At 36.5% G+C, this 13,054-nt stretch overlaps 1 protein-coding gene across 2 annotated transcripts; it reads left to right on the top strand.

Moving 5' to 3' along the window:
* Nucleotides 1–4,841: 4,841 nt before the first annotated feature.
* On the top strand, nt 4,842–12,990 carry LOC116164773 (uncharacterized protein K02A2.6-like). Of its 2 annotated transcripts, none has more exons than XM_031478998.1 (4): nt 4,842–9,249; nt 10,064–10,262; nt 12,704–12,823; nt 12,877–12,990. In XM_031478998.1, exon 1 carries the CDS (start codon nt 4,865–4,867, stop codon nt 8,774–8,776), a length of 3,912 nt encoding a protein of 1,303 aa, XP_031334858.1. In that variant the 5' UTR covers nt 4,842–4,864; the 3' UTR covers nt 8,777–9,249; nt 10,064–10,262; nt 12,704–12,823; nt 12,877–12,990. The 2 variants fall into 2 exon arrangements, 1 of the variants encoding a protein (XP_031334858.1); XR_004143987.1 differs by lacking the exon at nt 4,842–9,249 and adding an exon at nt 9,258–9,441.
* Nucleotides 12,991–13,054: the final 64 nt, after the last annotated feature.

Genomic DNA, 13,054 nt, shown 5'->3' with positions numbered 1-13,054 from the left:
TCTAATTAATTTTTCGGTTTCATTGACCCATATCTTGTAACCATTTGTCACGTATCCTACTAGGATACCCTTATAAGATTTAGAATCGAATTTACCGTTACTAATTTTGTTATGTACAAAGGCGGTTGACCCAAACACTCTCAGATGTTTTATCGAAGGTTTTCGGTCATGCCACATTTCGTATGGGGTCTTGTCTGTCTTTAAAGCTGCAGTCGGTGATCGATTTATTAAATAAACTGCAGTTAAGACAGCTTCGCCCTAAAAGGGTTTTGGTAAATCGGCCGCGATTACCATTGCACGGGCCTTTTCGGTAATTGTACGATTCATTCTCTCACTTACCCCGTTTTGTTGTGGGGTGTGACTAATGGTCAAATGATATGTTATTCCCTTCTGTGCACAGAATTCCTTATATTCATTTGAAAGATATTCGCCACCATTATCGCAATACAGATTGACGATTTTTGAATTAAATTGTGCTTCGCACTTAGACACGTAGTCTTTAAATACATGTATTACTTCTGATTTATATGTTATCAAATACACGACAGTGTAGTGTGTAAATTCGTCAATGAATGATACAAAATAATTTTTATTATCTATTGTTGGTGGTGTAATTTTGCCACAAACATCTGTATGAATTATAAATAGCGGCCTTTTTATGTAATTTTTTGTCTTTGATTTTTGAAACGGCAAACGCGCCTGTTTCCCATAAATGCAGGCTTCGCACAGTTCATTGTTAGGTGTTAAATGTTGTATTATGTGTATATCATTAAACATCTCACAAGTTTTTAACTTTAAAAATTTTTGTTTACTTATATGACCAACCAAGGCGCTTATGCCACAGATTATAATTATTTGCATCATTCACTGGACTATAATTAATAAGGCGATTAAACGTCTTAAATGTTACACCTACTAAACCATTTATTGACTTACCAGACAATACGATGTTTTTGCCATCTTCAATAGTTACCCCCTTTTGGTTGAAAATTACTGTCATGCCCTTTTCCTGTAGCCGAGGAACGGATAGCAGATTGCAAGGAACTTCCGGGGAATAAAGGACGTTTTCTAATCGTCCGCGGACTCCCAGGTTAGTTGTAACTTCAATGGTTCCGCTTTTAATCGCCTGTATCGATGTCCCTGACTTTGCAACGGAAATAATTAATGGTGGGTTCAGGACCTCGCTAGTAGTGAAGACGTCTGGATTATTTACGATATGCTCGGATGCTCCGGAATCCAAATAGAAAAATAGTTCATTGACACTGGGGTTTAAGTCGTATCGATTTTCACCACCCATCATAAAGGCAAAACCGTCACTTTTATTTATGTGCTCACTGTCAGCTGTTAATGCATGCAATGTTCTCGGACGATCTTCCCAATTTTCGCACATTCTTTTAAAATAAATCCACTGCGATTTTTGGTGATTATGCCTTCCACAATGATCACATTTAATGTTTGAAGCTTTAAAGGGTGTTTTATAGTACGGTTTTCGGATCTTATTTCGGTGTGGAAAACTGTGTGGGAGTTTCATATTTTTCTTGTAGGCTTTCTGTCGACGATGGAATGGATTTGGTGAGTTATAATTTCTCTTGAGATTTGTTGAAGGTGCCGCATGTAAAACTTTCATAGTTGTCGAGGCAGTTGCTTCCCCTTTTAGTTTCACCTCGTGGTCTAGCAAGCGTGTTTTTACGAAAGCCGTACTCAGGTTGTCTTCGCTGAGTGTTTCAAGGGCTGTGATTACTCCATCATAGCTACTTGGCAAAGTAGTCAAAAGATGTGATACTTTGTCCATTTCTTCCAACTTAGCACCAGCCGCGAGTAACTCTGCGATGATTTCGTCGAATTTGGCGAAATGTGTTAATAAGGTCTCGTCACCTTGCAGTTTTAGGGCTAATAACCTCCTTCGACTGGCTAATTGTGTGGCGAGACTTTTTCTCTGGTAGATTGCGTCCAGGCTCTCGAAAATATGTTTGACATAAATCTTGTCCTTCGCAAAATTCAGAAATGCGTCGCTTAAATATTCGATAATAATATTTCGAGCAGTCGCGTTTTTCTTCAGCCACGAATCACTTGGTTCGGGGGGAACATCCGCGGTCACAACGTCTAAAACTTCGAGTTCACCGAGTAATGAATTTACACGAAATTTCCAGATCGCGTATTTTTCACCTTTAAATGGATTTATATTACGCTTTTGCCCTTTCTCCATTATGCACTTAACACTTAAACTTAGAACTTGAGTTTTTAATTTTTACTTCGGCGTCTTTTTACTTTCTGCACTTCGCGCACTACCCACTTAGTCAATTCGCGTTATTTAGCTGGGCCCATAACCTATTAATGTTTTAATGGGGTAGTTGCAATAAAACACAGACGTAAAGTAAAGACGATCTTTATTCGACTACAGCTTTCGTGTGATTGAATTTTTATTAATGTGGCCAAGGGTATAACTAACATGTATTCCTTAGAAAACAAAGAGGGTTTATTTTATATATGGAAATCAAGCATGACGCCCTTCTAACATTCCTAGACATTTTTAGTGCCTTACAATTTCCCCCTTTTACCAATCATAATATATCAATTAAGTGTGACGCGACATATTTTTTGTATACCTATTCAACACTGTATACAAAAAATACAAATCTAAACATATTTTTATTATACACTGCGGCGTGCGGGTATATAGTCTTGAACTATCACAATAAATCTTTTAGTACCTAAACGTTTTTCCAAAAAAAAAATCATCGAACACGTCAATTTTTTAAATGAGACATATATTTTACTGTAATTGTCACTTAAGGATCATCCTTTGTTATTGAGCTATGACGTAAGCGAATTTCGATTAAAAATGCAAAGGGCTGTAACTTTTGATCTAGTATCCCAATCTTCAAACTGTTTGAAATTATGGATTCTACAGGCCAAATTCTATAAGAAAATGTTTTTCCCGGTCGATCTCAGTTTATTACATTTTTGTTTTGTCTGGATTCATTAACAATTTATTAGCGTTAAACCAATTCCATAGCGTTTTCATTATATGATGTAGATAACATTCTAGATCGTCATTTCTACAAGCGACACTCTCACTCGTGTCGTCCGCATATTAATGCGGAGATACGTAAAATTAATTGGCAGATCGTTAATAAATATTATAAAAAGAATGGGACCAAGGATAGATTCTTGGGCACCCCATACTCAACCAATCTTTGTTCTAACGTTACCTCTATTACTATCTATCTGCGCTCATTTAAATATGATGTTAAAAGTTTTAGGGTAATTCCCCTAATTCCATAGTTGGAAAGTTTTGACATTAGCAGACCGTGATCAACCATGTCGAATGCTTTGGATAGATCGCAATTAATGGATGCTACTACCCTTATTATGAGCATCGTTCACAAAGCTGTGCATGTGGACTTATTTAATCTATAGCCATGTTGCGACTCATTGAAGAGATTATGGAATTCGAAGTAGGACATTAACCTATTTTTAAAGCCGATTCTAGTTCTGAATTTTTGGATTTATGTACCTATAGGTATCATTTTTGACACTTGATCGTGCTTTGAAAAGACGCCAGCAGTTCATTAACAAAATTAGCGGTTCCTGTATAAGATCAAATACTTCCTTGTAGATTTTAATAGTGATATTATCGCACCCATGCGCGTTTGTCTTATTTAGATTAGTTATTATTATTATGTTATACAATTCGTTCATTGTTATGGGCGACAAAAAGAACGAATTTTGTGGTGACGGCAATTCTTTGGTAGAGTCAAACATTTTAGGAATCCTTTTTTATGTTTTCTCGTGCTGAACAAACAAACTATTCGTTAAACACTCTCACAACTTCTTGAGGGTCATCAATTACTTTACTATCTAGGTATGTATATTTAATGATATATGTATTGGAGATTTTATAAATTCGCCTGTTTAGGTTATTATTGCCACTGTTCGAGTGAATTTTTTTGCGTTTATAATTTTTTTTAAAAAACATTTAAATGTGCAGTTTATAATTCGCAATTAAATTTGGGTGAGAGATTGCGGTTCATAATCAAACAGTTATGGCCGCCAAATAAAATTGAAACATTAAGCATTTTGAAGCCCAATGGATTTATAAATCAGTTCTTAATAAACTGTGCAATGTTAAAAGTAAAAGAAACTTAATCCTCTCATTTCTGAAAAGGTTGTGATCGTTTAAAAAGACCTATTTACCGTTTTTGAGAACACTAGAATGCAATCATGTGTCTGATAGACAATATTTTTACAAACATTACAGACTTTTCAGTTACGGTCTACATTACATATTTCTCAGATCACAATGCTGTTGGTAACTTTTTTCAGAGACTACTGTTAACACTTTTCCTTTGAAGTGTAGGTTTGCAACTTCCTCTACTTCTAGGGATGTAAACTGGTTTATTGATAGTTTAAATTTTAAATCAACTGCAAAAATGAATTAGTAAAAGCAAAAAAGGTGGCAAATTCATAAAAAACTCTAAAAATAAGGTATCTGCGATATGGGAAATCATTAAAGACAAGAACACAGTAACATTTGCACCATGTGCGGAACTCAACTGTAAAATTTTTAATGACTATTTCATTGACTCAATTGATAACAACGTTCCAATAGATGATACAGATCCTTTGCAATTGAGCCATTTTACCTTTAACTTTAAAGAAGAGGGTTAGTTCAGTTAGAGAGTGTATTGGCTGTTATATATTATTAGAGTTGGCAACAGTGTGTTATAGAAGTTGGTATTATGAGTTTACTTTCAATAAAGAAATATAAAACATGGCGCAGTCTTGTGGAAATTAAATTAATAAAAAGCTTTGTGCACTGTTTAAATTAATAAAAATGAGTGACGTAAGGTTGCCGCCGCCCATGTCGTTTGAGGGAAATCTTTCCGAGAATTTTAAGAGGTTCCAACAACATTTGGGAATTTACCTAATTGCAAGTGGCAAGGATGAAAAAGGGGATAAAATTAAAATAGCTACCCTATTAAATCTCATTGGTGATGAGGGAGTAGAAGTGTATAATACCCTTAAGTTAACCGAAGAAGAACGGAAGGTATATGCAACCGTATTAAACGAGCTAGACGCTTATTTCACACCGAAAAAGAACGTTGTTTATGAACGATTTGTATTCTACAATAGGAAGCAAGATGAAGGGGAATCGTTCGATCATTTTCTGACGGACCTAAAGAAATTAGTAAAAAGCTGCGAGTTTACTGAATCCGATTCCATGGTTCGAGACAGAATTGTATTCGGCATTCGGGGGAAGGCGCTGCAAGAGAAATTGCTGCATATGGACGATTTAGATTTAAAGAAAGCTGCAGAAGTGTGTAGAGCAAATGAGATAGCTTGTGCACAAGTTAAAGATGTGCAAGGGACCAGCAGAGACAATAAGATAGATGCGATAAGAAAGACCCATCCTCGGGGACATCACAAGAGGTCAGAACACAATCGACATGGCCAGCAACGAGGCCAGCAAGTAGGTGAAGGTAAAGCAGAAGCGTTCAATTGTCGTAGTTGTGGATACACACATGTCCCACGAAAATGCCCAGCTTATGGGAAGCGCTGTGTTCGTTGCTCCAGGTACGGACACTTCCAGAAAATGTGCAGAAATGACAACAAACGAGTGCAAGAGATCCAAGGAGTGGAAGACCACAGCGACTCTAGTTACAGCCATGGAGAAGACAGCCCAGACGATGAATTTTTAGTGGCAAGTGTTACAGTTAATGAAATTAAAAATTGTAGTGAGTGGACAGAATCCTTAAAAATCTGTGAAAATAAAATAAAGTTTAAAATTGACACTGGGTCACAGGTAAATATTCTGCCAAAATATGTATTTGAGCAAATTCACACAGCAGATAACAATGTTAAATTGCAAAAATGTGGTCTCACATTAGAGGCATATGGGGGATTTAAAATTTTGCCTTTAGGATCAATAGATGTAAATTGTGTATTTAAAAACAAGACGTTTAAGGTACAATTTATTGTAGTTAAGGGTAATGTAACACCTATGCTAGGTTTAGAAAGTTGCATAAAATTAAATTTGATATCTAAAGTAAATTCAATAGTAAGTATAAATAAGGAAAATTTTATTAAGCAAAATCGAGATGTATTTACGGGACTTGGTAAATTTAGTAAACAATGCACATTAAAGTTAAAAAGTAATGCACAACCAGTTGCAAGACCACCTCGTAGAATACCCCTCGCAATTAAAAATAGATTAAAAACTCAATTAGATAGTTTACAGAAGAGAGGTATAATTTCGAAATATGATGAGCCTACTGAGTGGCTGAGTAACCTAGTGATAGTAGAGAAAAAGGATAATAGTTTAAGGTTATGTTTAGATCCACGAGATTTAAATGAAGCTTTGGATCGAGAATTCTGTATTATTCCAACCATTGACGAAATACGATCGAAACTACAAGGTCAAAATTATTTTACAGTTTTAGATTTTAAGGAGGGTTTTTATCAGGTTGAACTAAGTGAAGAATCTCGTAAATTATGTGCGTTTGGTACACCTTTTGGAGTTTATAAATTTAACAGACTTCCATTTGGACTCAATTGCGCACCTGAATTTTTCCAAAAGTTAAATGATGAAAATTTTGGAGATATAGAAGGATGTATAGTGTATTTTGATGATTTACTTATTTATGGGGATTCTCAGGAATCACACGATAAGGTTTTAAGTAATGTTATTCGTCGTGCTAGGCAATTAAATGTAAAATTTAATAGCAATAAGATTCAGTATAGAGTAAATGAGGTGAAGTATCTTGGTAACAAATTTAACAGTGAGGGAATGCAACCAGATGAGGAAAAAATTAAGGCAATTTTGGGTCTTAAGCCGCCCACAAATAAAAGGGAATTGCAAAAGATTTTAGGTATGATTAATTATCTCAGAGCGTACATTCCTAAACTGTCAACCTTGTCTGCACCTCTTAGAGAATTGCTTAGAAATGATACAGTATGGATGTGGAACAAAAAACAAACTGATGCTTTAAATGAGATAAAAGCGGTAATCAGCTCGCCACCCATTTTAGCTAATTTTAACGAAACAAAACCAATTGTTATTCAAACTGATAGCAGTCAAAGTGGACTTGGCTGTTGCCTAATGCAAAATGGTAAACCTGTTGCATATGCGTCGCGTGCCTTAACAGATGCTGAATCTCGGTTCAGTCAGATTGAGAAGGAGTTTACAGCGATATTATGGTCCTGTACAAAATTTCATAACTTCATTTACGGCAGACAAATCATAATTCACTCCGATCATAAACCATTAGAATCGTTGATGCGGAAAGGAGTTGCTGAAGTACATTCGCCTAGATTGCAACGGATCAAAGTCAAACTTTTAAAATACAACTTGACTGTGATTTACAAACCAGGAAAAGAAATGTATATTGCAGACCTGCTATCACGAAACTATCTGCAAGAACCAAGACAAGACGACAAATTTATTACAGAAGTGGTTCACTCCATCAATATGACCCAAGAGAAGAAAACAGAATTCCAGGAAGAGTCGAGACAAGATAGCGAAATACAGAAGATCATGTTTTACCTTATCCAGGGTTGGCCATCGGACGTTTCAAAAGTACCAATTGAATTGAAGCCGTATTTTCAAATTCGTAACGACCTCCACAGTTTTGACGATCTACTATTTTACAATGACAGAGTTATTGTACCAAAATCGCTCCGTTCAAAAATGCTACAATTTTTACATGAAGTGCATTTTGGAATCACAAAAACCCAACAGAGAGCTAAGCAGATATTATTCTGGCCTGGACTTAATGGTGACATAGAAAACGTCGTCAAAGAGTGCCCAGTGTGTGAAAAGTATCAAAGAAGTAATGTAAAAGAACCAATGATACTGAGAAAATTTCCAAAATTACCATTTGAAAAAATAGCCAGCGACATATTGGATTATGGAGGACAGTCCTACTTAGTAATCATAGACTACTACTCGAAATGGTTGGAGATCATCAAGTTGGAAAGAAAGACGTCGCAATCGATTATTAGGGCGATGAAGACTGTGTTCTCATGTCATGGGATACCTAAAGAGGTGTATGCCGACAATATGCCGTACAATTCCCAAGAATGCAGGGACTTCTCTAGAAAATGGAATTTCCAATTTGTGACCTCAAGCCCCCATTACCCCAAATCGAATGGACTAGCAGAAAGAGCAGTGGGTATTGCCAAAAATATGCTACGGAAATGTGAAGACTTGGATTTGGCCCTTCTTGAATATCGAAACATTCCAGTCACAGGAACAGATAAATCTCCTGCTCAACTCCTAACGGGCCGATTTTTAAGAACAAAGCTACCTTCTGCTAACCACATGTCAATCCCAAATCCAGTAAATTTTGAGGAAGAAAAGAAGAAGCTAGAAGGACAGAGAGAGATATACAGGAACTACTACGACAGACATGCAATGAAAAGGAGAGAGTTTCAAGAAAAAGACAATGTAGTTGTGCAACATGGCAAAACTTGGGAACCAGCAGTAATTACGAGAAAGTTGGAGACACCCAGGTCATACATTGTGCAACAAAACAATGGTCGGTATGTACGAAGAAACAGTAGTCATATTAGACCCTCACGTGGACATCATGACATGAAACAAGATTTTCTGGACTTTGAACAGCATCAGGAAAATCCGGTGCAAACTAATAATAATAATAAACAAACCAACATTCAACCAGTTCATAATAGTACAAACTTTGCCCCAAGAAGGAGCAACAGGGTTACTAAACCACCAACAAAATTTATTGATTATGAATTGAAAAGAAATTGAAGCATGAGGTTGTTTTGAGTTTAGTTTAACTAGATTAAGTGATTAAAAGGGGAGGTGTTATATATTATTAGAGTTGGCAACAGTGTGTTATAGAAGTTGGTATTATGAGTTTACTTTCAATAAAGAAATATAAAACATTGGCCGACTACAAAATTGCTGTAGCTAAGATCTTTATGACATTACTGTATCTTATTTATAACATTCATCTAAAACGACTGACATGGAGTCATTGCATAAACTTTAGTTGTAATGTACTATTGCTGGTCGGTAATAATGCTTCACAATCCAATTATATGAAAATCGCCCTCAAATATCCTCGACTGTGTTTAGTGGATCCTTTTTAATGCATCACACTGTATATTGGGATAATGTAGGCACGTGACGACCATTTGTTTCTGTTAGGTAACATCGGTAGGCGTAGGTGTACTTAAGGTTACGTATGCATGCGTAATTCAGTTACGAATAAATCGCCGGTAAGTAGGGTTGTGTGATTCGTTCGTGTTTACATTGCACGTGGAGAATTTTTGAAATGAGTTCAGTACAAAACCCGTAAAGCAACAGTTCCTACTTCGAATCCGGAGGTCAAATTCTTCATATTCCATAGACGAAAAATCTGTAGATCAGGCAGAGACGGAGATACGTTGACCTGTTCAACTTGAATTATGGTATTTTGATGTATGATAACTTCCCAGAATAAATCAATGTTCAGGTTACTTATCCCAAAATTCAAATGAATATCGAACGAACCCAATCCATAGGCGAGAGGTGCAGGGGTCGTTCAACGAAATATTGGACATTGTGCCTTGAAATTATTCATCTGAAGTAACTTGCCAGTACGTTATGTGGTCAGTGATACTCGATAGTAGCATTCAATATTTATTCAATGATAGTATAGTCTGGTTTCGCTGCCCTGATTGAGAATCTCTAGATTAGTACCTACTTGTCTATATTTAAGTAATGATTTACCCTTTGATTGCACACTATAATAAGGTTGTTTTCTAACAGTGTTCTGTTCGTTCTGTCATCTGATTACTTGGAACTCGGTTGACAGAATCTCTCGGGAGATTGCTATTACTACTAACTTGAGCTTTAATCTATAAGAGTCGTGATATCACGGCAGTAGAAGAGCTTTAAGGTGCGTGGCTAGAAACATAAATTCATGTTCTTTCATTGCCGTGTACCAAAAAATGGTTCCTTATGTGCCTCTAAGACTAGAAATTCTGCCTAAACTGACAGCAGCCGCCCTACAGTGTTGCAGGTCTATTTGTATAAAATTATCTGTCATAGACGTACCACCTCGCTCGTCTGCTCCTAACCGAAGAGAATGCTGTCCAACATTCGTACAGAACCTACCACCAGGTGGAGCAGTGGTCGAGGGTTGGGAATGAGTCCACCAACTGGGGATGGACAAGGAGTCATCAGGGGCTGACACCGGTGACCCCAAACAAGGAACCAGGCGTACAAACTTTGGTCGGACCTAGTACTGGTACGTACTTTGTGCATATTTTTAGCTACCTAGCATATTCCAACAATAACAGACCACATCACTATCATCATTCAGCCTAGAATTGCTGAAATTCTTACAGCCTAGCATTTTATAGAAATAATTAATTCCTTTTTACTGCCCTGCTGTACGGCAAATTACAATTTCTTCAGTATATAACTTAAAATGTACAATGAAATTGCAGGGCAAATAAATGTCAATGTACTTAGGTAAGTACTTTTGCAAAATTAACGCGAACAATTTGTGGCGGGCAGTTAATACATTTGAGTTTATTCGCGAACAGACATATCCCCAGTTGCACCAACAAAATTAAGCCTTGCTTAAAGTTAAGTCGAACTTAAAATCTATGGCGACGATTATTAAGACAATCGTTGCTATGGTATTTAAGTTATGCTTAACTTTAAGGGATACTTAATTTTGACGGTGCAATTGGCCCTGAATCGATTAGATATTTTTCGCAGTGTGCATTTTGCGAAGTAATTTCGTGGTACTAGTTTAAAAGAATCGAGCGTACGTAAAGAAGTGTCGTGAAAAGTTTCCTTTCCGCGAGAATTTACAAATCAGTCGCCTCGACAATAGTATACAGATTTCAAATTTTGGGGTGTTTAGGTTTTTATTACGAAAGAGTGACATAAGACTTCCTCATTTACGTACATTATTCGAACGTTTGTTCATTTTAGAATTTAAGAATAGGTAATTCATCTAGTTATTAAACGACAGAGCAAAGGGATGTAAGCTTTGTAGGGGAGTCGACGGTGTCCGTCTGCCCGTCTGTCCGCCCATGAACACGATAACTGCCAACCGCTTGGACCGATTCGGTTCAAACTTTGCAAAGTTAACCTACGTGGTACATGTAACAAGCCTATTGAAAATTGGTTTAATCCAATTACCGAGGTTCTCTGACACTTTTTTAGATCCCCTTTAGGGGTTTATAAAACTACGGAATGTTTTAGATTCTACGCACCAAAATGTATAAGAAATCCAAAAAGATTCGTACTTTTTCGATTAGACGTCTCAATCAAAAGTTATGGGCAAAAAACCAATTTCGACAAAAAATTCAAAGGGCTGTAACTTTTGATCTAGTAGCCCGATCTTGGAACTGTTTGAAATTATGGATTCTACAGGCCACATTCTATAAGAAAATGTTTTTTCCCGGTCGATCTGAGACAATTTTTTTTTTCGAGCCCCAAAAAAAGGCAGTGTATTACCTTCCTTTTTCCCCAAAAATCGACTACACCAAAATTTGTCGGGAAAAAACTTTTTCTTGTTAATTTTGGTGCGTAGAATCCAAAACGATTCGTACTTTTTCGATTAGACGTCTCAATCAAAAGTTATGGGCAAAAAACCAATTTCGACAAAAAATTCAAAGGGCTGTAACTTTTGATCTAGTAGCCCGATCTTGGAACTGTTTAAAATTATGGATTCTACAGGCCACATTCTATAAGAAAATGCTTTTTCCCGGTCGATCTGAGACAATTTTTTTTTCGAGACCCAAAAAAAGGCAGTGTATTACCTTCCTTTTTCACCAAAAATCGACTACACCAAAATTTGTCGGGAAAAAACTTTTTCTTGTTAATTTTGGTGCGTAGAATCCAAAACGATTCGTACTTTTTCGATTAGACATCTCTATCAAAAGTTATGGGCAAAAAACCAATTTCGACAAAAAATTCAAAGGGCTGTAACTTTTGATCTAGTAGCCCGATCTTGGAACTGTTTAAAATTATGGATTCTACAGGCCACATTCTATAGGAAAATGTTTTTTCCCGGTCGATCTGAGACAATTTTTTTTTCGAGCCCCAAAAAAAGGCAGTGTATTACCTTCCTTTTTCACCAAAAATCAACTACACCAAAATTTCTGGGGAAAAAACTTTTTCTTGTTAATTTTGGTGCGTAGAATCCAAAACGATTCGTACTTTTTCGATTAGACGTCTCAATCAAAAGTTATGGGCAAAAAACCAATTTCGACAAAAAATTCAAAGGGCTGTAACTTTTGATCTAGTAGCCCGATCTTAGAACTGTTTAAAATTATGGATTCTACAGGCCACATTCTATAAGAAAATGCTTTTTCCCGGTCGATCTGAGACAATTTTTTTTTCGAGCCCCAAAAAAAGGCAGTTTTTTTCACCAAAAATCGACTACACCAAAATTTCTCGGGAAAAAACTTTTTCTTATTAATTTTGGTGCGTAGAATCCAAAACGATTCGTACTTTTTCGATTAGACGTCTCAATCAAAAGTGATGGGCAAAAAACCAATTTCGACAAAAAATTCAAAGGGCTGTAACTTTTGATCTAGTAGCCCGATCTTGGAACTGTTTGAAATTATGGATTCTACAGGCCAAATTCAACTGATTTGATCTGATTTATTTCATAAATATCTCAGATATTTTGGGATCAATCTTTTTTAATCCGACTACACTTTTTAGCCGGTCTCAAGCAGTAAGTACCTACCTCCATCGCTAGCTATCTAAAACGACACTTTTCCGATGCGAAGTCCGAAGGAACTAGTCAACTCTGCAGTTGTCAACAAAGACGAACATTCTTAGGTAGGACAATGAAATCCTGTCTACGCGTTTACTGGATAATCTTATTGTTGTAGGGATGAGTACTATTTACCATCACCACTTCGAATTCGGCGCTGTCATCATCATCATCATTGCGGTCCATCCGTCATTGAGGATTACTCTAAGGTAGCTACTAGTAGTCAATCAAAGTGACAATGGTGTTTCACTAAGTACTAGTAGCTTCAATTGATAACAAAATATACGTATTAAGTT

The sequence above is a fragment of the Photinus pyralis genome, unplaced genomic scaffold (genome assembly GCF_008802855.1).
Source record: "Photinus pyralis isolate 1611_PpyrPB1 unplaced genomic scaffold, Ppyr1.3 Ppyr1.4_LG2, whole genome shotgun sequence".
NCBI lineage: Eukaryota > Metazoa > Arthropoda > Insecta > Coleoptera > Lampyridae > Photinus > Photinus pyralis.
Note: the sequence above shows the minus strand (reverse complement) of the source record. Positions and strands in the feature narration are given on the sequence as shown.